We start from the raw sequence: 26522 nt of genomic DNA on the forward strand, positions 1-26522 counted from the left end.
AGTTTCCCCAAGCTCTTGACTGGTTGTTCCGTTATGGATGGAATAATGGTTCCTGAGAGCTTGCCCTTCTTCAGTACCATAGATCTTGACTTGGAAGGTTTAAAACTCATCCTTGCCCATGAGATGAGTTTCTCAAGTCCTTGCAAGCTCCGCCTACATCCTGGGACTGATGATGTTGTAATGGTGAGGTCATCCATATAGGCTCTGATAGGGGGCTGACGAACACCTGACCTTGTTAGCGGCCCTCTGCACTCCACCTCAGCAGCCTTTACCACCATGTTCATTGCAAGGGCAAAGAGCGTAACTGAGATGGTACAGCCTGTTATTATACCTTTCCCGAGGCGGTGCCAGCATGAAGTAACTGCCCCAGAAGTGACCCTAAGCCTGAAATTGGCGCAATAGTCCAGAATCAGGTCCTTGATCTTATTGTTTCATGGTTGGATAAACATATCTATATCTGTTTTAGTCTGAGTGCCTTTTGTTTAGATGAACTGCTGGACTTCCAGACCAGCAGGTTTAGGGAGGTCGTTTATGGGGTCACATTCTGACACCCCCCCCCCCCCCCCCCCCCCCCCCCACACACACACACACACCCACACATTTACACAACACACAGGCAAGGTACTCTTTGTTTGTATGTATACGTCATATGTTAATGAACTTATGTATCTTCATGTAACCTCAATAAAAGAACATTGTTGCAAGGGAGCAGACGAGGGCAACTGGGGTCAAGCGAGGGAACGGCGTTTGTAACATAGCTGTAGGACGATTCATTCTGGCTACTTTCTGAAGTAGCGTATTTTAGCCTACAGATTCCAGACTTTTGTCATTATATACTGTAGTTTGCAGACAGTAGGTAAAACAACACAAAATCATACTTGGGAAAGCAGCTACTTTTTGTGTTTTATATACAAACTCTTTCATAACTCCTGTTGACCAGAGGCTATTTACTAACGTAAGCAAAGATATAGTACATAAAAATAAATTTATGTATCCTCAGAAAATTCAACAACTAAACTTGATCTGAGGATCCTAAAACTTGAAAAAAAAGTGATTTCTGATGTTTGTCCTTTTTAATTTATTTTTATGTACTATATCTTTGCTTACGTTAGTAAATAGCCTCTGGTCAACAGGAGTTATGAAAGAGTTTGTATACAAAACACAAAAAGTAGCTGCTTTCCCGAGTATATTTATGACTTTGTGTTGTTTTACCTACTCTGTGTCTGCATTGCCGTCAGCATATATCTTTATTTATATTATCATTGTAGAACTGTTAAATTTGTTGCAATTTCTGCTATCCTCTTGGCGTGATCGCTCCTGAAAAATACATTTTTATAAGTCAGTGAGAGTTTTTGCCCTGATCAATAAAAGATATATAAAACTCCCTTTGCCAAAAGCTGGTTGCAGCTTCTATCTTATGATATGATTGTTTTTTTCTGGCTCAAACTGACATCATCCGCGAGAGATGTGTTCGACAGAGTCTAGGCCAACGACTCCTTTACAACATTTTAAATCCCGGAAATCAGTTTTAAACCGACAAATACTGTTTTTTCCCCCACTACGTTCTTGAGTTATTAAGGAATGGGTTCCTGGATTTACAGCGATTTTCCCTGTGTTCCGCATCAGCTGAGGGCATCCGGTGCAGGATGGGAAACGTAGGGGGAGGGATGCCTGCGTGAGGAATAAAGCCACAGGCATCTTTTAGTAGTAGCTATTCGGCGTGGATGTACTCGTAAATTTAGAACAAATTCAGATTTTTTTTTCCAGAAAGCGTTTTGTTTTTATGCCTAAAAGCAGCACAAGGTGCTTATTATCAGTCGGTAATTAACGCGCGTAAAAATGTCCAAATTAAACATCTAATAGAAAAAAATAATATTAATATCCAAAACGCTTCTATATTCGAGACATATTTTCGGCATATTTCGCGTTCTTAATATGTGTTACATGGCCATCGGCCTGGACACACCACAATCTATTTCCAGATGATGAAAACAGGGGGAAGCTATGCTCTTAAAATGGCAGAGATGGATTTAAAAACAGCCACATCAGCGATGGAAGCCTTGGTTCGCGCCACCGTAAGTGTATATCCGTGACATTGTGCTGTTAGTTGATATACGCTGAATATAACGTGGAGTATGAATTTGTATTTATTTATTTCTTTTAAATAAAGAGTAGCTATCATGTTTTATCATGTTTTAAAGGGAAAAAGCGAATTATCGGCGGAGTGTCTCTATCACATGGGCCCAATCCGTGTGCTATCTGTTTCTGAACCTCAATTAAAGTCCACTGAAATAAAATAAAATTAAAACATATTTTTCTTATCATCTTTAGCCAATTAAATATTGATCTTCTTCGATTTTTGCTTTACCGACATTAATGAGCTATAGTCGGTAGCCTACATATCGGACTTGAGCTTAACTTCCATTCAAATGTGGCAATTATAATGTCATTAAAAAAATAATAGCATGGGTGCAGACCCAAATGACACGTTTCTTTTTTCGGCACTCTGGATGCTCGTTTCCATGGAGACGAGATGCAGGACTCGGGGCTGCTGCTGAGACAAATAAAAAAAACGTGTATCGATGCATCTGGGAGCATCAAGCATTGCAGGGTTAAAACCTAGAGGTAATTTTTAGACACGGCTCCAACAGAGCGTGGTGGAGTGGTCTTAGAGGTGCACACAGAGCACGTTCAGCAGTCAAAGGCAGTCACGTGCGTTATCTTTTCCGTCGCCATAGCCCGCTTCCTCCAGAGCCCATCGTACCTGCGCTAGGAGGTCGTTGTAATCGCTCAAACCCCTCCCCTCTTTGCACTACACAGACACTGCTCTGATCCTGGAAATGCTGTCATGGCGCCTAGATTCCAGGTGAAGGTAAGGATGCGCTGCTTGTTTTTCCCCGCCGGCCTCAGCAGCAGTGCGGACTGTGCGTGTGAGATGGAGGTAGAGAGCCACAGTTTGTAGCTGTGCGCTCAGCCTGCAGGAATCGGAGGTGCTTGAAAATGCGATAGGCTAAGCTGCTAGAGGATGAGAAAAAGATAGGCCAGAGTTGACATTGGAGAAAATGACTGAGGTGGACTGAGGGAGGAAGGAGGTTATTAGCATTAATCCAGTTTTATACTTCAGTGCAGGTCGTCGCTATCCGCCAGTTCTCTCCGTGTAATTCTAATTTGACTAAGGTGGTGCTATCTGCAAATTGGGTAGATGGTGCGCTATCAGCCAGTATCTGCACAGATTTTTTCATCCTGTTTTATTGTATGAATGTAGACCTTTCCTTTTTATATTCCCTTCATAATATTCCAATTGTTCTGCAACCCTATGCATGATCTTTGTGTTTAAATAGCCCTGATGGTGGCATCATATCACATCACAGTGACACAATCCCCAAATCCCCTATGCAGCACTGTCAGTCTGTTTGCTTTGTCCTGGTTTTGAAGTTAACTCATAATGTCTGTGATGCCCTGCAACCAGTTTGGTAGTAGGTTCTGTGTCAAGGGCATCCACAAAGCAAGGGGGGGGGGGGGGGGGGGGGGGGGGGGTTCTCATGACTGGGAAAAGGACAACAAATAAAATATATTATTATTCTTAACATCACTGGACATAAAATCTGTGTATTTTTCACACAGACCAGGATGTAATGAGAGTGGAATTAATCTTTTATCAGATCAGAGTGACTGCAGTGGTAAAGTCACAGGTTTATGCAATAGTCAGTGTCCTTTTCTGTCAGATCCATGTCCTTGAGCAGAGCACGCGTTAGGTGCTCCAGAGGTGCGAGTTTTGATTCGCCATCCAGGTCTGTTTGCTGTAGTTTCACAAAGCGAAGGTGCTGCATTGGCAGTAATGTATAAAAAAAGACAAATGCATTATCAAACCTGATTTTGCGTGCTAATATTACACATTACTACACATTTTTACAAAATTTCTTAGAAACAAGTGTGTTATAGAATTTCTGAGTCATAAAGAAATGTGGCTACTGGCTCATGGTCACATGCATGGCTGTGATTTAAGAGATGGGTGGTTGAATAATTAATGCCTCATCTTAATCCATATTTAACAAGATTGGCACCCTGTGTCGCCTGTGTGGCACATCTTTTTCACATTGCTAAGTATTTCTCAGGGTATCTGCTGTGAAGCCGTTTCCCCTCAGTTGTACATCTGCAAGTCGGACTGGTCTAAAACTTGAATGCTGTTCTGGTACTGAGTAAAAATGTATGTATAGAAGTAAGAATCAAAGCTCTTAAGTATAAAACGACATTTGGCTGAGTCATAGTCTTAATTTTGCATCTTTATGCTATAATTGGATAGTTTTAGATTTTAATCAATTCCATTGGCATTCATGTTTGAGAGCTTTTTATGCTGCCGGCAAATTTTAGTTCCATTTATTCAAGTTAAAGTTTTTTTTGTGCACAGTCAGGTGTCTGTGTGCTGCGTTCCTAAACACAATCATCTTCAGGATGTCTGGATACTCAGCCTGTTTTTCTCTACAGCACCATGTGCAGATAGTCATCCTTTGCTTGTTTGCTTCCAACAGTCTAACATGAAGAGCCTGGAGCATGAGTTGCATTGCCCCGTGTGTAAGGAAATAGTTAAACAGCCTGTGGTCCTGCCATGCCTGCACAGCGTCTGTCTCTTGTGTGCCTCCGAGGTCTTGGTAGCAAATGGATACCCGCCTCCAGAGCTTCCACCAGAACCCAACTCACCAGCCTCCACACCCAACACCCGTTCACCTCGTCAGGCACGCAGGCCCACACCTAAAAATGAACAACGGCCCATCGACCGCGTGCTGCGTTCAGGTTTGTAGTACCTCTCTCCATTTATAACCTAAACTAAAAGAAATGGCAACCATGATTTTCCTTAATTTTCTTTGTTTATAACTGGTTTTACTTTTTTGTTTAAGGTCCACACCCCCCTTCACCATCCATGCCACGGTCTCCCGGTTATGGGACGTACCCAGGTAGACGCCGTAAGGAAGGTCCACCCTTGGTGATGATGTTCCCCTGTATCCCCTGCGGCAGAGATGTTGAGCTGGGAGAGAAAGGCCTTACTGACTGTCTGCGCAACCTCACCTTGGAGCGTATAGTGGAGAGGTAAGTATAGACTCAATCTGCAAACAGAAGATTGGGAGCTGTGGCTCAGGTGGTCGAGCAGGCCATCTCAAGGTCAATGGATCGAACCCCAGCTCCTTCAGATGAATGAATATTAGAAAAATGATCGTGTATGTGACTGAGCGAATGAGACTTGCAGTAAAAAGAGCTTTCTGTGTTTAACTTGAGCAGAAAGATGCTATTTGAGTACAGATTCATGACAAAAACAGTTAGATAACCCTACAGATTGCTGATGTCCTTCAGTGCTCATGATGTTTATGGACAAATGTAAATAAGGAGAGGACTTAGACCTGAAAAGCAGAAGGTATGGGAACAGGTCCAAAACTTATTGTCAGTATTCAGCAGCTGAACCAGCACTGAGCGTGCACTGCAACATGCTGTAGCTACCCTGGCTGACCGCATGTTTCCACAGCTTTCCATTCATCACCTGCTCATTACCATTTGTCTCAAGCACACCCATGGGCTCGACTCACTCTTTGTTATAAACATTTGTGTTCCTTTAATGAGAATTTATTTCATGTCCAAATATTCAACTCATTAAGCCTTTATTTGCTTGGTTGCCAGGTCCCACTTCATTAAAAAAAAAAAAAAAGGTGGAACGAGCTCAATAACGTGAGGCTAAATCAGTCTGTCTTCTCTTTCTCGCTTACCTTTCTCAGGTACAGACACACGGTGAGTCTGGGCAGTGTGGCTGTGATGTGCCAATTCTGTAAGCCGCCTCAAACTCTGGAAGCCACCAAGGGCTGTGCTGACTGCAGGTCTAATTTCTGCAATGAGTGTTTCAAACTCTATCACCCATGGGGAACGCCACGGGCGCAGCATGAGCACATCCAGCCTACACTCAACTTCAGACCAAAGGTACTGAAACACTGACACACGCATACTGTTCATCCACATCTGCTTGTGCTAAAATAAAGCATAAGTGACAGCAGACATGAAGTCTTTTGTTACACTTTTCAACAAGACATGCTTTGCTGAGGGTTTATAAGTATTAATTGTATATGTTGTTAAATAAGTGGTAAATCGAGTGTAGTTATATTGCACTGCATTATATAGAAAGTGTGATTGCCATGTGAGGCACAGTTCAAGTTGCATAAAGGACAGTAATTCTACATTACTGTAAGACTGCATGGATGGAACAGTTATGGTTTCTTTCCATGTGCAAAATATGGATTTCTGACCCACTTAAATTGTAACAACACAAGAAGAAAATACAGAGACCCCTTTACATTTACTTTACTTTTGTTTTTCAGAGCCCTCCACTTGCTCTTTGCTGCTTAGTAAAAGGCAAATCAATAAATTACCCAAGCATACTCACACTTGTGTGCTACATTCCTGTTTTCTTCCAATCAGTAAAATGTGCTTCAGATTAAATTGTTCTCATCTATTTTGCCTGTCTCGCTCAGGTGCTGACTTGTCCAGAACACGACCAGGAGAAGCTGCAGTTCTATTGTCGGTCATGTCAGCGGCTGCTCTGCCCCCTCTGCAAACTGCGCCGCATTCACACCGGACATAAAATCCTCCCAGTGGCCCAGGCGTACCAAGCGCTGAAGGTTTGACTCACAATCTGACATCTATCTCTGTCCCGCACAGTGAAAGGTTTACTAGAGGCAGGAATACACACAAAGAATGTAGTAGTGAAGCCAGCATATATGTGAATAGTGTGAAACCCTCCATTTCACAGGTTAAAATAATATATTATAGTAGTCAAAGACTGCTTCACTGCTTCCTCTGACAAACAAACCGAAATCAGCTGATTGTTGCACAAGTGCAAATGCAACCGATAAACAGGATCGATCGGCAGGCAGACTAACAATTCCAAGGAATTGGACTAGAGAACCGGTTCTTGATTCCCGTCCCTATCTATCCTTCCATCTTCTTTCACTTGTCTGGAACACCTCACCCAGGTGCCATCTGACAAGGTCAGATAAACAACCTCAACTCGCTCCTTTTTATTTGGAGAAGTAGCGACTCTGCTCCAAGTCTTTCACGCAAGACTGCAGAGATGAGATTCTGAGCTATCATGGAGGAATTGTTGCGCCACTTAGACTAAGTCCAGATCTCTAAAATAGTTTTGCACTTCACTAACATTTGAAATGCAACCACCAAATGCAATGAAGGTAAAGATAAAAATGATGCAGTGCTGTTTAAAAAGCTACAGTAATGCAGCTTTAACTGTTAGACAAGCATAGTGTGCAAGATAATGCAGATGTGTGGCTGTGTGAAACTGATAATCTGCGTGCATTTGTTGTTTCTGTGTCGCTTATTTGGTGTTAATTTGACAGGAGAAGATTACAAAGGAGATGAACTACATTCTGTCCAACCAGGACACAGTTTTGGCTCAGATTACCCAGCTGGAGAGTTCCATCACACAGACTGAGGTGATTAATACTTCTGGCCCACAAAATCTCCCAGAACATGGGATTAAAATCAGTCAGCAGCTACTGCAAGTATTTGTTCAGCTTGGCTGTTTAGGATTGGATACTATGTACAACTGCTGCATGTTTCATGCATGATCCAACCTGTTTGACTCTTTTACAGTAAACCTGTTACCTACTATAGCTGGCATCCCTAATCATATCATTACAAACCTATATAACTCCAAAAATGTGTTTTTTCTCAAAGTGTTTTATAATGTTATTTGGACCCTTTTTAAGAATGTACCAGCAGAAGCCTGGTGTTAGTTCTCCAAACTTGTCTTTGTGCTTTTTCCTCACCAGGTAAACAGCGTGTCGGCCAGAGAGCAGCTGGCTCAGAGCATCAGGGATTTGACGGCCACTCTCGCCGAGCGTCACGCTTCGCTCACCCAGGCTCTGGAGGGGGCACGGCAGAAACGAGGCGAGGCACTGGCTGCTCAAGTGGCGGAGAGACGTGGCTTGTTGGAGCACGCTGGGCTCATGGCGTACACGCAGGAACTGCTGAAAGAAACAGATCAGCCCTGTTTTGTGCAGGCTTCTCGGCAGACTCATAACAGGTTTCCTTTTTGTTTACGTTAAGTAATCACTCTCTGATTTGAATAGATCTTAGATTAGCGCTTTCTTTCTTTTTTTGAGGGGAAATCTTCAGAGACTTCTCTTCCTGCATTCTTCTCTGTGTTGTTTGGCTTCAGGGTAGAAGAAGCAGCCTTAGAATGTATAGGAATCATAACTTCATTGGTTCCAATATAGGATTCATGTTGATCATCTTGCCAAATAAAGAAACAGCATAAGCAGTGTTGTCAGTAAATCCAAAGAATAGCACAAAATGTGTGTATTGTCAAAGTTTCCAGTACCATATTTTTATTCTTGGAGTTGCTTTGCATGAGTCTTATTTATATAATAATAAGCCCCTTTGTTATTTTCTTTCTGTAACAAGCTGTTTTACCTCCCGTGCACCTTTGAGCCTACATTCTTATGACTGGCTGCCTATTTTATTACATTTACTGGGACTATTTGTGCATACCCTTAACTCATTATTTGAAAGTTCAGTTTATTGTTGCATCTGTTATTATAAAAGTAAATATCCATCAGAGAGGAGGCAGGGAACACCCTGGCTAGGTTCAAATGTAAATATGTGAAAGGAAATATGGAAAGCCCCACATACAGCACAGTATCTGGAAATAAAAACTGAAGGGATGTCACTAATGTGCTGCTTATGTTTTTTATTATAATAGAAATATAGATTAAAAGCAGTCTTATCTTTTATTTATTAATGTATTTTCTTTTTCATACATCCTTTTAAACTGTGAGTCTTCCTCACTGTCCCTCCTGAAAGCCTTTGATTCCTCTGACGCCGCTCTCCCTGTTTTCACTGCACTAGGCTGAGTAAAGCAATTGAGAATCTGCAACATTTCACACTAGCGGCCGATCCATCATTCAGACACTTCCAGCTGGACGTCTCCAAAGAACTTAAACTCCTGACAGAGTTGAACTTCATCCAGGGTGAGGAGGGTTCTAGTTGAAGGTTAAAAAAAAAGATACGAATGAAATAGCGTAAGAGCAAGTTTTCTATTAACTTTCTAATTAAACATTCACTGTCTAAATAATTTCATACCAACTACATGCGAGTGGGTTATAGAATTATTATTATTACATATATAACATAACTTCATCATTATGTTATTGCCATAGTGCCCTTGGCTCCAGTGATCGATACCCAGCGTAGTCTGGCCTACGACCAGCTGTTCTTGTGCTGGCGACTGCCCCCGGAGTCTGCACCATCCTGGCACTTTTCTGTAGAGTATCGCCGTCGTGGTGTAGTACCAGGAGGAGCGTCCAGAGGTGGGATCAGAGGAGGACTGGCTGCTGCACGCTGGGGCTGGCAGCGAATGGACGAAGTGAGTGGAAGCAGCGCTGTGATTGACAGGTTGGAAATGGACAGCGTGTACGTGCTGCGGGTGAGAGGCTGCAACAAGGCGGGCTACGGAGAGTACAGTGAGGAGGTGTACCTGCACACCCCGCCTGCACCAGGTGAGGGCACACACCGAGCTTCTTAGTTGTCCTTATTAACAACTGAACAGGACGACTTTGTCACAGTGTAAACACACCCAAACAACATGGCTGTTTGAGGAAAAAACAAAACAAACCAGAAACATGTCAAACTAGTTTGACGTGAGGTTGTTTACATGCATGTCACAGATTGTCCTGGGAAAGCAACCACACCTTGAAACTGGACTACAACCAGTTTTATACCATATATATTTTTGGGAGTCAATGTTTTATTTATGAGATCTTATCTGACGACTCAACATTTACCCCAATTAATAATCATGACTATGACACCAAGCAATTGCATCCCAGTTTAAAGTGCAGTGACTTTCAGGCATTGCTTCAAAAAGGTTCAGATGGTTTCCTGCATAAAGTTTTTTAAATTTTCTGCACAAGCAGCCTCTGTAAGCACTGTGACTTTGTCAGAATTATCACCTTATGATTGTATCTCTCTTTCACCAAGCTAACTGATAATAAACATGCTGTGTATGAACACTGTTGTGTAAAAGTATTCGCCCCATCTGTCTTAGTTTTCTTCATATGTCACACTTACATGTTTGAGATCATCAAACTAATTTTAGTATTAGACGAAGATGATGCAAATACATAAAGCACGTTTTTGTATGATGATTTTAATTCTCAGCAAGGGGGGGGGAAGCTATCCAAGCCTACACGGCCATGTGTGAACAAATAATTGCCCCCTAAACCTAGTCATTGGTTGTGATGGCAGCAAGAACTGCAATCCAGCTTTTGCAACACCTGCCAGTGAGTGATTCTCCCAGTCAGTCCGGCTCTGGAGGACTTTTGTTTCAATTCTGCCAAACTGGAGGGTTTTGCGTGTCACACTACCACAACCATATTTGACTGTTGCACGAGTGCTTTTATGTTAGTTTTATCTTGGATTTTATGAGCAGCAAACCTTCAAAACCTTCCAAAAGGTTCAACTTTAGTCTCAGTCATCAGTCCACTGAATATTTTCTCAAAAGTCTTTGGGATTATCAGTATGTTTTTTGGCTTTTTTCTTTGGCTGGCCACCCCTGGTTAAAGAGTGGAGGAGGACTCTGTGGTTTGTTGATGGCCCAAAGTCTTAGAAATGGCCTTGGTAACCCTTTCAAGACTGAGAGATGTCACTCATTTTGTTTCTCATCTTTTCCTTTAGATTGTGGCATAATGTGTTGCTTTTTCAGATCTTTTAGCTTACTTCACTATCAGACAGCTTCTTTTTAAGTGATTCTTGATTCAATCGGGCCTGGGTGTGACATGTTAAATTAAATTCATCTGTCCAAAAAAATGTTGTTAATCACAGTTAATTAAGGATTTAACAAGGGAGATAATTACTTTTTCCATACAGGTCCAGGTAACTTTTTCCACTTTAATTAATGAAATCACTATTTAAAAACAGCATTTTGTATTTACTCTGGTAATATTTTTCTAATATTAGAATTCAATTGATGATCTGAAACATTACATTTGGGATAAATATGCATGAAACTAAGAAATCAGGAAGGTGGAAAATACTTCAACAGTACAATCACAGCACTGTACAGAAACTGTAAATTTGTTAGACAAGAGTCACATTTTAAGTCACTTGAAAAGCCATAATGTGATAAAAATTTGCTTGTTATGTACATTCCACGAGTAGTTTAATTTAACTGACCTGCGATCAGATTCCCTTGAACACCTTTAGGTTAGACTCTTATGCAGAGCTGGTTTAAAGGAGCAGTCCAACCTGATTTTAGTCCCAGCTCCCAACATGGAAGAATCGTCAGGAGACTCTTAGCACACCTTAATGAACTGCATGTGTTTTAGTGTCATTCACATCTTGCAGGGTTAACAATGTGCACTGTACAAACCATAATCCTCAAAAGTATGAAAATATTAATACCTGAAACAAAAGCAACTGCAGAAAATAAATAAACAAGAAAAACGGTGTAAACACGCAGCCCACTTTTCTTGGTGAAAGCTTTATTACTTGGACTTTATTTTCTGATTTATTTTGTCTGTTTCTCTCGCCATGCAGGCACGTTGCTTGTAACAGAAACACAGAAACTGGCACCAACATTAACTTAGCTCACAGTAACTGTGCATGCTGGAGGTAAAACTGTAAGAAAACATACCCAGAGTAAACACCCAGTAAACAGTTCTTGGCTCACAACGTCTTTTGTGTTTGTTTTTTTTTTTTTTTTTTAAACTAGCGTAGCTAAATACAGCAGGCATCTCTGTTACTCTTCCAAATACATTTGCTGTACCTCAAGACCCCAAGGTCTTTAGACAGTATCAAATATGTTATAATTACTATGAAAGGAGATATGAATTTGGATGGTTTATCCCTCTGTTGAGTGTAAAATGCATCACACACACTTGACACGTTCACCACATCGCACCCATTTTTTGTTTTTTCATTTAAAATGAAAGCATTGGAATGCTTGCTGTGGTGAAATGCTTAAAAATCCATTCTCTTTTCTTTTCTGTCATTCCAATTTTTCCTTTCTCACTTATTTCCACTTCTCTCTCTCTCTTCACTTTTGAATCATCTTCACTTTCTTACTCTTTATTTCCTCATCTTTCTCTCATGTATTATTTCCATTTCACAGCTTTCTACTTGTCATCCTCAACTGTGCTACTTCCACGCTGCCAAACTACGTGCCTCCTACAGAACGTAAGAAGTGCACTCATACGTATCCTCTCACCAAATCTCTGTACCCCATACCACTAAATTATTTGGTCTTTTCCCTGTTTCTCTTTACGGTCATCCCACACATCCTCTGTTCTTCCACCCCTGCTTAGACACCCACTCATCCCTCCGCCTCCCACTTTAGCTCCTGTAACGAGATCTCTCTGAGTGCTGATGAGGTTTGCGGTTTGTTAAGACCTGAGGCTTAACAACATGGATCTGATTCAGATCTAGGGCTTTTTAACCATCGATTTGAGTGATTGTTGAATTCCTCGTGTCCTTGTTGGCTGTTGTTTCCTTCCTGCTATTGCATATCTTCCCACTGTACTTCCTGTGGAAATACTGCACTTAACGCTGCCAAAGCTTCTGTATTTTACTTCCTGAGTCATCAGTGCATTGTGTGGACCAGTGTCCTTTTCTCTTCCAGTGCTGGTGGAAGGAGGTGCATGCCTACTCTGTGGTCCTCTCCCTCTTGGCTCTCCTCTCAGCTGCTTCTTATTCTCCTCACTGTTTTTCTCTTTGCCGTTTTCTGATTGTAAATCTGTCTGTCACCTCCTGTCACTTCTAAAACCCCCATGTGTCATCTCTGTATGCACCTGTCCCTTTGTTTTCTCAATTTTCCCTCTTTCTTGCCTCCATTCTCTTCTTCTCTCCCCTCCCTCTGCTGTGTCCTCTGTCACACTCTCTCCTCTCAGTGCTTAACTTCTACCTGGACTCTCGCTGGGGTCTCCACGCCGACCGCCTGGTGGTCAGCAAAGAGCAGCGTTGTGCCCGCAGCGTTCCTGGTCTCTCTCTGCTGCAGGCTGCCGACCACGCCCTAACTTCCTGTCACCTGACTTCTGACCTACTTGTAGGGGATGTAGCCATTACACAAGGACGGCACTACTGGGCATGCTCAGTGGAGCCTGGGTCTTACCTTGTGAAGGCAAGTGAATTCATGTGCACACATTTCAACAATCATTGGTTATTATTAATCTTTGCCTTTTTTTCCGCAAAGTGTCTCTGTTCTGTCTTCCTCCCCTCAGCCCCCCACCGCCCCCCCCACTGTTGACAAAGTGCTTGCTCATAGGGTTTAATCTGATTGTTGGGGTTTTCTGTTTTCTCCATATTATTGCAGGATTTATACTTATAATATAAAGTGCCTTAAGTCCTTGTGATTTGGCACCATTTAAATAAAACTGAATTGAACTGAGCATTTCATGAAAACGTACTGCCAGGTCAATATTCCCATTACTGTGTGTAGAGTATAGTATAGACTTTTTAAAAAAAAAACTAAATATTCCAGATTAAAAATGCTTTAATCTTCTTAAAAAAAGTACCAAATTTGAGCACTGCTTAAGGCCACAGGTCATCAGATTAAGAAAGACTAATAAAAACAAATGTGGTCGGTGAAACTCAAGGAAAATAAAACTTTTGTGTTTTTATGTTTATGTTTTTGTGTCGTGACTGCAAACTACCTTTTAACAGTTTCTATTTTAGTTTGAAGAAGAGCACTAGAACAGACAAATGGCCTCTTTGTCCAAACAATCTCAAAGTACAAACTGGCCTGTGTGATACCCAGAGGTCCGAGATGTACGGCTTTAAGGGTATTAAAAAAAATCATAAAATCTAAATTTAAAATGTCCTCAGAGTTGGTGTGAGGAAGGTTCAATGGGAATGATATGTTAATGAAGTTAAAGTGTGATTTCATCATATTTGGTACAATGTAAGATCAGCCTTCTGTCATTTCATTCAACCAAAATGAAATGTTTGAATGAAATGACAAAGTGTGTGTGAATGTGTGTGAATTTAAACACACTGTCTGCCGCCTTCCTTTTTAAAATGAGCCCTAATCCACTTATAATAGTGACACGAACCCAGAGAACACATAAACCCACCACGCGGACTACAAGCAGTTTGTTCTCATTTCCGTGCCTCACCCTTGCTCCCTTTTCCAATTTATTTACCTCTCATTAGTAGATGGGGATCTGCCTTGTCTAGGAGTCGCAGCCAATCCCCTCTGAGGCTTTCCCCAAAGTGCAGCCTCAATTCATGCTTACGCCATCTGCTGTTATCTATTAGAAATGCTGTCGAATCTAAATGAGGAAATGGTTCCAGCTTGTGAAATAACCCAAACTATACTGAAACTAATATACCTAATAACTGTAATTCTCTTTTTCTCCATGGCTCTATTTAAAGGTAATATAAACTCCAGAGTTTTAACTACATCATTTATTTTCTCAATGCAGATTCCAGCTGCCATAGATTGAGAGGCAGACAACCCTTCACACCTATGGACAAATTAGAATTGCCAATTAACTTAACTTACTTGGGACGACGTCTGAGTACCAGAAAGGCCCCAGCCAATATCAAAAAGGCTGACATATCAAATATGTCACCCTTATTTACCACCAATAAGGGCGACATACAACAGCTTCCCATGTATTCTTAATGATGGGTTTTGATACCTCGTATATATTAATAAAGATATTGTCTGATGAGCATTAGAATAGTTTCCAGGTTTTTAATCAAGGGTAGCTGCTCAGTTCAGAAAAGAGCTTCAATGGTTACTCCTATTGTTTTAAGAAAAAGGCTAATCCATTCTTTAAAATGCATCCACTTAATTAAAATAAGGACAAAATTGGATAACTTAAATGAGGTTTGCTATAAAAATAAGTTCTTTATCAATTACACAATGGTTGTTTCTCTTTTCTTTTTGGAACAGGTGGGAGTGGGCCTGGAGTCCAAACTGCAGGAGTGGTTTCACCTTCCACAAGACATGGCCAGTCCCCGGTGAGCAAAGAAAATATGACAGCTCCAGATCCAGCCTAATAGATTTTAACTCCAGCAGTGATGATCATGCAAATTACGATTTACTACAATATTAATGCTTATTTATGTGTATTTAGGATCCACTCTTCAAATAGGATTACAGATTAGGTTTAATTTAGTATAAACAAAATCTTAGGTGTGCAAAAAGTAGGAGGCTCTAAATACTTGACTCCACCTGCCAACATTTGTCACACATGCTGTGACTGCAACACCACAAAAACTAGTTTAAAGAAAGAAAGCCGGTGGTCAGAAAAGAACTTAAGAGCTCGCTCTGTCTCTCTGCAGCTACGACCCAGACAGCGGCCATGACAGCGGCGCAGAGGATGCCCTGGATTCTGCGCCGCCCTTCTGCTTTCTGACTATGGGGATGGGTAAAATCTACCTGCCGCAGCACAGCTACCACCATCAACAGCGGGACACCAACAGCAACGGCCATTCATCGCCCGCTGGCCTCACTTACCCGCTGCCGCCCCGGCTCGGTGTGTGCCTTGACTTTGAGAAAGGGCGCGTCACGTTCTACGATGCCCATTCCTTGCGGCCTCTTTGGGAAGGCCACGTGGATTGCACCGGCCCCGTGTGCCCCGCTTTCTGTTTCATTGGTGGAGGGGCCCTACAGCTTCAAGAGCTGGTAGCCAATCGCAACGCAGATCAGACTCCGGTCAGACGGGTGACCATCCAGCCGCGAGTTTCCAATTTAAATAATGGCTGATCTGAAGTTGGTAATCGGGAATGTATTTGGTTAATTTGTGAAGTATTTACAAAGCTAGAGCGAAAAGTTAGACATCTCAGCGACTTTGGTTTGTATTTAATTTTCTTCTACAAGAAAATGTTTCTATAGCAACAAATATGCAATGTAATTATGTTTCTTACATTTTTGTTACATGCAGTTTTGCAAGAGTTACTGCTTAAGTAGTGTCTGGACTATCCAGCACCTGATATGTAATTATATCTTTGATGCTTGCACTTGTAGCCAGGCTATACTGCATACATTTATAATGCTAATGTATACATAGCTTCACACAGTGTCGTCTTTCATGTAGAAGCTTTTATTCTGTCATTTCGTGTCCTTAATGGTTCTCTTTTGTTTCAGAGATATGAACATTATGTGAATACAAAAGAGCTTTTATTGCATCTATAACTAAATCTGTGTTTAACCACAGCTAATGCTAGTCATTCAGCCATTATGATCCCAACCAAAGTGATTGTTTTTCTGGGATGTAAATGTGGTAAATTAGAGGTAGAGAGGAACAATGAGGCAATACTGTAATTAGAGGCTCCAATTATACCTCTGCTGCACAGCTAATCACTAGTTTCCACACTTCTGTTTGTGCATCGCTGTTTTGGATTTCAAATAGTCTGATGTTTGTCTGTGTGTGTGCGTGAGTGTATGTGTGTGCATTTGGGTGTTTAATTCCCTGTTTTCACGGGGGCGTGTGGCTTGACTGATAACGGCACCGACTGGCAGATAGTGAAAACTTGTTTTCTCGCACACAATACTTTGGATTTTTTTCCCCCAACCTTGCTTGATTGTAAGTTAATGAGCAGCGCTTCTCATGAAAAGAAACAGAAGATTAACGTGTAAACTTCGTCTGCTGACAGAATGTTTGCAAAAGAAAAATGGATTAAGGAAGGAAACACTGAATAAATTCAAATTGTTTAAATTATTACAGACTCACCTTCTGTTTCATTGTGTTTCCGTGGTTGTTAGAATTCAATCAGCGTTTCAGACTGTTCTTAATCGGCGTCTTTACTGTGCTCCGGCAGTGAAACGTTGGCGCCGTTTCAGCGCTAGGGGGCAGCAGTACTCCGTCTCTGAGCAAAGCACTAGAGACACACGCAGTTACTGTAATGGTCTGAATACATTTATTTGGAAAGGAGAATCACTGAGGATGTTCCCCATATATTATTTGGTATGTGATACTGGTAAACAAATGACTGAAATGTGCTGCTAACCTTATTCTTAAATACAAAGATAAATATTTGCTTTGTCTTTCTTTTTTTTGCCATATAAAGAAAATATTATGATGATGGTGATGAAGAAGAATTAAGGAATTGTCAAACTTAGTTTTAAAAAAAAATAGAGAGCCACAGGTTTGATCACTTGAATTAAATAAATAACAAATTAACAAACCAAGTTTGCTCTGCTTTCTTTGTGAGCGATCTCTAAAGTTGACCTATTATACTTTTCCTTTTTTTCCATCATACATGTCCTGTTACAGTTGTGGATGCTTCTATTAAACAAATCAAATTATGAGGCCAGCTTATGTATACAAGTAATTGCTATCAACCAAGTGCAATTCAATGCAGTTTTATTTATATAGCGCCAAATCACAACAACAGTTGCCTCAAGGTGCTTTATATTGTAGAAACCTAGGGAAGAACCAGGCTTTGGGAGGGATGGCCATCTGTATGACCAGTTGGGGTGAGGGGCACAGAACTCTTTCAGAGTTTTTTCTACTCTTGGATCTACATGAAGTGTTTCTAAAATGACCGCTTGTGTGATGGTGAGTTTGAAGGTTGTCTGTCTCAAGTTGCCCTGCAACAAACTGGCGACTTCTCCAAGGTGTACAACCTCTCACTCTCACCCTACTACACCTGAGCTAGGCAACAGCCTCCCACGAACCTGAATTGAATAAGTGGAAGAAGATGGATGGATCTGTATGATGTCAAAAAATGGGGATAATCTCTATAAAATGGTCATCTTGGACGCATTTCTCTGTCTGAACACGGCACCCCACCCACATGGTGTTCAAGCTCTCCATTTTTGAAGGGCAGCCAATCAGAGGAAAGTTGGCATAAAGACAGAGTAGCAGTTTGTTTCAGACCGAGTCTCGGTTTAAGACGGATCGTTTAGAAGTGTAAGTCATGCGAAGCTACTTTAGTAAAGGCAAGGATTTAAATATGAATTTTAAAATGAACATGTTTAAAATTCGCAGCTTACCACATTAGCATACTTGTGGCATATATCTACATGTGGTTGTTTAGCATAATACAAATTATTCATCTATTTGTTAAGGGGCCAAACTGATGCCAACTCACATTCAATGTACACAAGTGGCCTGAAAATCTTGAAACACAAATGCACATGGGAGGACACAACCAGAGAGCAGCCTTTGGACTTTAAACCATTACACCTCTAATGATTTGCTACACTTTGGCCACTGATAGCTGTGGCATTAAATCATTCACTTAACAGCACACAAACCTTTACACGTTGGCTGATCTAACTCATAAAGTCTAACCGGATCACTCATGCCAAGTTCCCGAACTCCACAGAAAAAGCATTCATTGCCAAACGATCTCTTGGAATTATGTGCTGTAAAGGATGTGTAGGATGTACCAGTAAATCAAATTTTACTGTTTACACAAATGCAATAAAAAGTTAACTTATAACAGACATTCTGTACGTGCCCTTTAGACCCAGGCTGCTGCTAACATAGTGACTAAGACAGGAGTTTACTCTGATAAAGCAAAAAAAGACGTCACCTGTTGGTTGAAACAGACTGGTGACTTGGTAGATATTTCCAAATGTTTAGATGTTTGCCCTTTCCTCATAACAAATAATATGCTTATGGTTTTTTTCCATGTTTCGAAAATAACATCCCTGCTCATGAGATTCTTTTGGTCAATGAAACAATCGGGGTGAGAGCAATGAATAGAGATGACCATCTGCTTTTGATAGATGTATTAACACCTCACATGTGCAGGCACTTAGCATTCCTTATGTAAATGTAATGTAAATCACTGCCGTTTACCTTTTATGAGCTTCAATATGAAAATCCACATATGTGTTTAATTGGACCCACATTCAAGGGGAAGCTGTATGGGGATTTGGGATTGCCTCGACCACAAAGGGAAAATAAAAAATGAAGGAGAAAAAGAGAGATTGAGAGAAAAATAATAAAGCGTATAGCCTTGACACAAGCCAAGGTTCTTTCTTTTTTTTTAACGTCCTTATGCACACAGATAAAAATACAACCTCCAAAGGGAGATTTAGCTCTGATCCCCCATGATATAGAAGAAGTGGAATGTACTGTAAAGTATGAATATGGCCTGCGCAACCTTCCACCTACCCCCCTGCTTGCTTGCTGCACCTCTCTTCTTTTAGTCCAAATCTGTAACAGATTGGGTTTAGTCTGACTGGAGGTATGCAGCCACAACACCACATGTAGGGGTCTGCATAATCCCTCCTTTGAGTATTAAGCACACAGCATGGGCATTCTTTTAAAGACCTGGCAGGAATTACTAATACATAATCTCCATGATCATCATTTAGTATAGTTCAAGGGGAGAGGATGGGGGTGGGGAGGAGGCAATCATTTGAATTTATGAGGGATCTCGGGGGTATATACAATCTGTGAGAGACAGTGTGTGGTGCCATCTGGAGAACACATAGGACTCGGTCTGCTGGAATCCCCAAACCCAGCCAACATGGAGCTGAACGTCATGTTCAAGAGGCCTGAGATGTTTGTTTAATGCACAGAGTGGTTTCTATAGCCTGAAGGGGAATACATTGTTTAAGAGGAACCAACTTAATGCTATTCTGCTGAGTCAAAACTATTACCATGGTTCTTTGTGATGGAGGCCGGCACTAAGAATTAAACAGACAGGGGGGTGAATAATTTTTAAAAAGACATCATTATAATGCGCATGTGATTCAAAGTTGATTTTGCCAGCTCCCACTAAAACACAGCAGCAAAACTTTTATGTAATTGAAGAAGTACATTTATTCTTAAATAACCGGACAAACTTTTTATATATATGCAATCACAACAGGCGACGAGTCCTCCTCCATGTGACACAGGTTATTTGCCGAAAGGATTGAATCACACTCAGATCATTCGCTTCTTTTACTGAGTTTGCGCCGCCTTTAAATTTAATAACGCTGCCTGGATATTTTTCTTCCAGACGCAGTGATTGCTGAAACATTTATGTTCCTTTTACCCGTCCATCCATCTCCACATGAGACGAAATGGAATTCATAATATACAACTTCCTGCTTTTATCGCATTGATGATCTAAATCGAGGTAGGAGGGGGAGAAAAAATCAATCAGCTAAATGTTGGCTAAGAGGATTTGAGGGGCATAGCAGGGCCATCTCTCCTCACTATTCTAAATGAGGGGTGACAGTAATGCTTGACGGAGCCCATATGGCCACTGTAACCCACTGCACTGCAATTGTGAGGGAAGACACAGGGCTAAGTCAATTTAATGTTTACACTCCGGTGGCATATCCCACTCTATTGGATTTGTTTACTAAGCTTTGTATTCTCAATTGAATGATACAATTAGCATTATGCAATGAGTGTGTAGTGGAAGGCGTGACACATACGCCGCGCAGCCCTACAACTAGCATGTTTTTGGCATGATACTGTACATTACAGGCCTAGATGTTAAGAGTTACCACTCCCATGTACGTCTGTTAAATATAAAGCTGAAGCTTTTTCTTGGCTAGAAGTAGTGACTCCTTAGAGAAGGAGCCTCAAACATATGGAGCCAGAGCCAGCCTGCCAAAGGATCCAATTGGACCCAGCGCATGGGTTTGCAATGTGTAAAAGTGCAGCAAAGTCATTAATAATTACAGCACTTCAAAGGAAGAGAATGCTATTGCTGAAAATTAGGTGATTGCAGCATTACTGCAGAGGTTGGGAATGTCTGGGTAATTTTACAAGTTTTGAAAGATGTTGACAAAAGTTATTTGACTCATAAAGATGTAAAATTTGGTTGTTGTTAGGATCTAAGTGGCCTACTTCATGTGAAGATGAGCAAATGTGAAAAAACTGAGATGTACTGTTGAATTAAGCTTAGAGTATTTTGTTTTCAATGAGACACTTCAGGCTGTTCGTCGTCTGTTTTGTAAAAAGCTGGTTCATTAAATGTGGGCTTTTTAATGTTTCATTCCACTGGGGAAATTTTCAAGGTTTTTCGTCTTATTATCATCATTATTATTTTATACATATTATTATGCATGGGTTTTACAGGCCAGTGAACTGGGACTGCATGTGGCCCATGAACTAAAATGGGTTTGACACATATGACACCCCTGGAAACCTCTGGTATACACAGTGGCTGTTTCCTCCTGTTAGACACAAAATTTGATCTTTTAGTTTAATTTTTGACAAGAAAGTAAGCAACTGTATTTTGCATAATGCTGAACTATCACTCTAACCTCTTAAACCAACAATGTGAATGCCTCACGTTGCAGATTGATTTTACGCTAACCTGAAAAGAATGGTTCACTGGTTAGAACCATTAAAATCCTGTCTTTTCAATCAAGTGAGTGAAGTGAACCAAACTTTATTGCATAGCTTTTGGCCCTAAGGTGTAACTTTTAGGATGGCGTAGCTTCAGATTTAGTATGTCTGTAGTCTCTGCCTGTAACTTAACAACTTGGATATTACTGTTTCCATAAAACCGAGGCGTGGGAATAGCATTTTAAAGAAACTAATGGTACAGAATCTTTGTAACAAATGGTGTGAGCAGGTGTGGGGCCAGTGCATGTGTGGTAAGAAATCAAGATTTTGGATTGAGCTTTACAGTATGCACTGTGACATATCCACTCAGTAAATCAGTCAGTCAGTCAGGACGCAGCACACTGAGATTGGTTTTCCACCATGGTCAAACATGCTGAGTCGGACCTCAATGTCCCCTGCACAGTAAAAATTCCAGGTTTCTGAAAAGGAAAAAGGCAATTCAAATCAGCGTGTCAACAGGGGATCTGTAAACCACACGTTTCCTGGACGGCTCTGTCAAGACCAGCTGTGCACACATCATAGCCTGTCTGATCTGTGTGTGCACTGTTAAAGAAAGATGGACATGAAGGGGGGAAAAAACACAAAAAGAAGGAGACGTGGGAAGTAATACCAACAGACACACTCAAAACATGTAATAGAGAAGGGGGAGTAGGTATTTAATCTGTGAAAACAAATAGGACCAGCTTTCTGAAGTCTAATGACTCCTTAGGGCTATCTGTTACCACCCTGCAACAGCCCACCCTGGCCTTCGTTTCTGTGCCTCATCACCTTCCAGATGCTCACCCAGTGAAGGGGTGAAAGGTTGGCAGGTGCCTTAAGGAGCAGGGAGGAGCCTCGGGGTCAGATTTCTGTGAGGTTGAGCAGTCGTGATCTTTGGGTTGAGAGGGGTGGCGGGGCAATATGGCTTGTGTCAAGATGGGCATGACTGCAGAGCAGCAGTCTGACCCAATCAACTTCATTTATGGGTAATGACAGACAGACAGCCTGTCTGATGTGGTGGCCTCATTGAGCTGCCACTTCCCACCCCAAATCCATAGTCCTCCAATCCTTGACCTGTAGCATTTCAACATAAGGTCAATGGCAGTCACCAGCGGCATCAACAATGGCGTATCTTTGTGTGGTTTCAATTGCAAAACTGACCTGTAAATGTGAAATAAATTATTTACTTCACCTTTCAAGCGCCAGGCGCTGATTACATTTGGCGTACCGCGCAATAGCTTAACTCTGTAGCTGCTATAAATGCATAATTAGTTTGTAGAGTAAATCAATAACGTATGGATTTATGCTTGGATGACCAAATCTATGCGATTTCCCCATTCATGCAAAGCAAGAAAAGAAACAAGAAAGGTCATTCTCTGCATAATGAGACACCAAAAGCGATATCTTGAATGCAGTCAGTGATGCTTGCATCCATCGACTGGGCGTAATTAGTTTTTTGTCTTTAACTTGATGTTCAGTTTGGCAGATCTGCCTATTTAATGCTTGTTTCAGTTTATCCCAGACCTCCTTAATACAGTATAGTGAAATAAAGTTTGCCATGTCTACACTAAAATCAATGCGCTTTGTCTTCCTGATGGTCTATAGCTGCATTTAATTTAGCAATACAGAAGCATCTCCCAAAGAGCTGTTTGCATCGCCTCTTTCAAGGGAAAACAATGTAGTGAGCAGATCGGACTACTAGACAGAATTCCCCCTTCCTGCCATTACCATCAATTATGTAAACACAAGACGAGGTCAGTTTATTCCAGTCTAGACATGCAGCTCTCCATCATCCGCCCCTTGCTGCGTGCACAGCACTGACCCACATTAATACATTTATAATCAATACCTCCTCAGGTCCTGTGGGCATACTTGCCTATCAGATGTTGAAGGAAATTGTGCAGTCCAATTTAAAATGGCCGGGGGGTGGGTGGGGGAACTTTCATAGCCATGTGCCAATTAGTTCCACTGTCAATAACGGTAATCCTAAAGGACACTGTGTTTCAGGGTGAGAGGAGAGAATGGATGGAGGGAGGAAGGGGACATCATCAAGCTTATGCCCGTTGTTAATGGCTGTTACACTGACAAGAAGCATTTGATCAGACACTCACACAGACACACACACATTGACACACACACACACACATATTGTGGCCTATGAATGTGGCTGAAGGGGTTGTGTTATGGGGCAGAATTACACATGAAGATAACAAGTAATGACGTCTTATAAAGGTCAACAAACAAAGCACTAGTGGGACAAACGCAGGCTGTGTGATGAGATTCATTAGGACAGCGTTGATAGCGTGGAGAGAGAGGAGAAGAGGGAATGGGGGGGCGTGGGAGGTGGAGGGTGAAGGGTGAAGGGTGGGGGCCACATTCCTCCACTGTTTCACTGCTGCCATCACAGCAGCAGCTGAAACAGGTGTGTCTCTTTACTCGGGCCACCGAGGGCAAGTGCTGGTCTCACATGGTTAAGGATGGTCACACTTGACCACACTCTGACCTTACACCCAACGGAGTAGCCCGAGACTTCATTAAGTGGGCCCTAAGTAGCGCAGGGATCCCACAACTATTATGTCTGCAATTTAATACAGGCCCTGGCTGTCCATAATGATCGCGGCTCAAGGGTATTTATGAGCTGTGTGCTTATCAATGTCAAAACCTTCAGGAGTCCCACTTTAAGTCCAGGACACCCGATGAGAAGGGTAGCCGGGTCCTCCACCCTGATGCCCCTACTTTGATTCATAGCCACCTCAACTGTCTGAAGAGCCTCTTCTTAAACTTTAAAGTTAGCAGACAAACTCAGCTTCACTCGTTATGATCCATCTGGGCACAAAGGTGCCGTTTGAAGCCGAAAACAAAGGAGACAACCGAGAAGTAGCTTTGTTTAAGGACACATCAACACAGGCCTAAACTAATGGTCTTATTGGGATAACACACACCTTGTTGCACTGAGACTTGAAACCATTATACACGATGTAAAGATTAACACTTGAAACTCGATCTATCACGTATCTGCCTAAAGATGTGACTGAAAACTGTTCAAAAACAAAGACATTAAAGCTTCAGGTTGTGGTGACGGGTAACAGTGACTGTTAGTGGCAGGAAGACCTAGCTAAAAATTGTTCTTCATCTGATTCTTCTTTCAGGTCATTTCATTTCATTTATTGTCAGCTTAAAATATAACAAGTCTCTTCTCTCGCTCCGTGCCTCTCAAAATCTAACAAAAGAGAGGATTATGGTGGTGCTCCTCACTGAACATCTAATATAGAGTTGGAGGCTCTGCTGTAAGCATTTTAGCATTTAGCCATTTAGCATTTCTTTTTGTTACTTTTTGTTTATGAGACTTCTGACATCTAAAGTTTAATACTCGAAGTGTTACCCTCGAGGACAACACTTTTTCTGACCTCTCTTTGGACGAGCGATGTTGCTCTCATTGTGTTTCAGGGTTGTCAGCCACACCCCAGTGCCTGGATCACCCACGCCTAAAAGGTCATCAGACCATCACTGGGGCTGGACATCATGTCCCACTCATCCTCAGAGTGCCATCTATTGTTGAGCTTGTTGACAAGTATCCTGTTATGACCCCAGAGTACTTGATAACTCATGGGAGGCAATCTGTTTCTTGCTTTCTTCTTCTCATGTTTTTGTGGTAACATCAGAAACGATTTGATTCCATAGACCAACTGAGTTTTGTTTCCCTAGGCGTTGTGGGCTTTCTTTTCCTTTTATTTCTTTGGCCTTGGAAGGCTCTGAAACTTATCTGCTTCCTTTTGTTTTTTGCACTTGGTTTGTCTTTGTTAATTATCTCACTGTAAATAAAAGTCATACTTTAATACACTTAAGAGTGTTTCCGCTGCTTTTTCCCCTTGTTGCGCTTGGTCCCATATTTCCAGTAACTCCCAGTGTTCCCCTAGACATCACGTCAAGGCTGTGGCATTGACATAAATTACATTTAAACACTTAAGTAAAAGAGTAGATTAACCTTCTCAAGGCAGGCGTTGCCGATTTGCAACAGTTAAAAACTAACAACCTGATTACCCCACATACATATTTTGAGGTTTTTTTTTTTTTACTCAGAAGTACCACTGCAGGACTTGGTTGTGCATTAGCAACAAAAAGTTTAATTTGAGCCTGAGAGGGTTAAAAAAAAAGCCAACTCAGTTTTATTACTAAAAATGTAAATACACTTCACAATTTTCCATTTCTAGTCAATACACTGTAAAGTTTTTTAATGAATATTGCAATTAAATTAGTTCCTGAAGAGGTTTAAGGAGAAATGGGCCATGCTTTTTCCGATGATTCTTCATCTTTCATCAGTAAATCTGAGGTTGATGAGCTCTAAGCCTTTGCTAATTGGTTTAGCATTTTCCAGCCAGGCTGTACTAATTTTTAAGTTGTTTTCCAACCCACGTTTTCATGGAAAAAACCCTGAGTTTGAGAGATTTCATCTTGTTTTGCCCCTTGTTTGGATTCCCAGACACGTATCACTTCTTCTTGTTCTTGGTCACCAACCAAAAAAAAAAAAAGAAATCTGTGCATGGACTGGACTGTAGGTCACTCTTTGCTTTTTCTCAAGCACATCAACACTCACATCTAATGACAACATTACACACAGCTACAGTCTCCAGCTCAGGAAACAGAGGGTTCCTGTTTTTGAATCCAGGCTCTATTGTTATCTTAAACAGCATTTTGACAGTCCACACACACTCGCCCCCTCCTCTCTCCTTCTGGCTTTTTTTTAGCGTTTTTTTTTTAAATCTCCCCAGCTTGCTTCACACACTTGAGATATTACACAATTAGTATCTAACCAATCTAGATCCTTATATAGCTTTGTAGTAGCACACATTCTTATCTGGACCTTTCACTCGGCTAATATTGACAAAGTCAAGGAGATAGAGTCAACACAACGCTCCATTACCACTGTTCCTGTTTTATCTATGGGCCTTATCCTTGCTTTCTGGCTGGAGTCACACAATCACTGCAGTTTCTGCTCTTAAATACCAAGTATCTCCTCAACAATCACCGTCTCTGCCAATCCCTGTCACACACCGTCTTTATGCTTTTGTTTCTCATTCCTTTTACTTGCACTGCTATATATATATATATTCACTCACCATTGTGAGAACTGAGATGCTGCATGCAGGCTTTTGTGCAGCTGAAGGTGTTAGAGGGATTGAGGAAAGTCTGGATAAGCAACAGCTGGATTTAATGCACCATTAAGGTCATTGGTTG

At 41.4% G+C, this 26522-nt stretch overlaps 1 protein-coding gene and 1 long non-coding RNA gene across 6 annotated transcripts; one reads left to right on the forward strand and one right to left on the reverse strand.

Annotated features, from left to right (window-relative positions):
• Window positions 1-1655: 1655 nt before the first annotated feature.
• trim46b (tripartite motif containing 46b) lies at window positions 1656-16719 on the forward strand. 5 transcript variants are annotated; one of them, XR_013095489.1, is made up of 12 exons: window positions 1656-2075; window positions 4530-4791; window positions 4896-5085; window positions 5763-5961; window positions 6510-6656; window positions 7389-7484; window positions 7824-8077; window positions 8902-9023; window positions 9213-9551; window positions 12164-12228; window positions 12939-13168; window positions 14948-15015. XR_013095489.1 is itself a non-coding variant. In XM_004549059.3 (12 exons), exons 1-12 carry the CDS (start codon window positions 1983-1985, stop codon window positions 15761-15763), a joined length of 2424 nt encoding a protein of 807 aa, XP_004549116.3. In that variant the 5' UTR covers window positions 1656-1982; the 3' UTR covers window positions 15764-16719. The 5 variants fall into 5 exon arrangements, 4 of the variants coding, with proteins under 4 accessions (XP_004549116.3, XP_076735843.1, XP_012774022.3 ...); XM_004549059.3 differs by lacking the exon at window positions 12164-12228 and adding an exon at window positions 15340-16719; XM_004549060.3 differs by lacking the exons at window positions 1656-2075; window positions 12164-12228 and adding exons at window positions 2364-2872; window positions 15340-16719.
• On the reverse strand, window positions 9468-26522 carry LOC143414810 (uncharacterized). The gene is made up of 3 exons (XR_013095490.1): window positions 26405-26522; window positions 11227-11363; window positions 9468-9641 (listed from the first exon to the last, which is right to left on the reverse strand). It is a non-coding gene; the product is annotated as an uncharacterized LOC143414810 (long non-coding RNA).

This window comes from Maylandia zebra, linkage group LG22, assembly GCF_041146795.1.
Source record: "Maylandia zebra isolate NMK-2024a linkage group LG22, Mzebra_GT3a, whole genome shotgun sequence".
NCBI classification, from domain to species: domain Eukaryota; kingdom Metazoa; phylum Chordata; class Actinopteri; order Cichliformes; family Cichlidae; genus Maylandia; species Maylandia zebra.

What these genes read in the sequence shown, in the direction of transcription:
- trim46b (XM_004549059.3), top strand. Translation starts at nt 1,983, where the DNA reads ATGATGAAAACAGGGGGAAGCTATGCTCTTAAAATGGCAGAGATGGAT. An exon ending in TTGGAGCGTATAGTGGAGAG is followed by an intron (nt 5,086 to 5,762) that starts GTAAGTATAGAC and finishes TACCTTTCTCAG; the next exon opens with GTACAGACACACGGTGAGTC. An exon ending in AGGCGTACCAAGCGCTGAAG is followed by an intron (nt 6,657 to 7,388) that starts GTTTGACTCACA and finishes TTAATTTGACAG; the next exon opens with GAGAAGATTACAAAGGAGAT.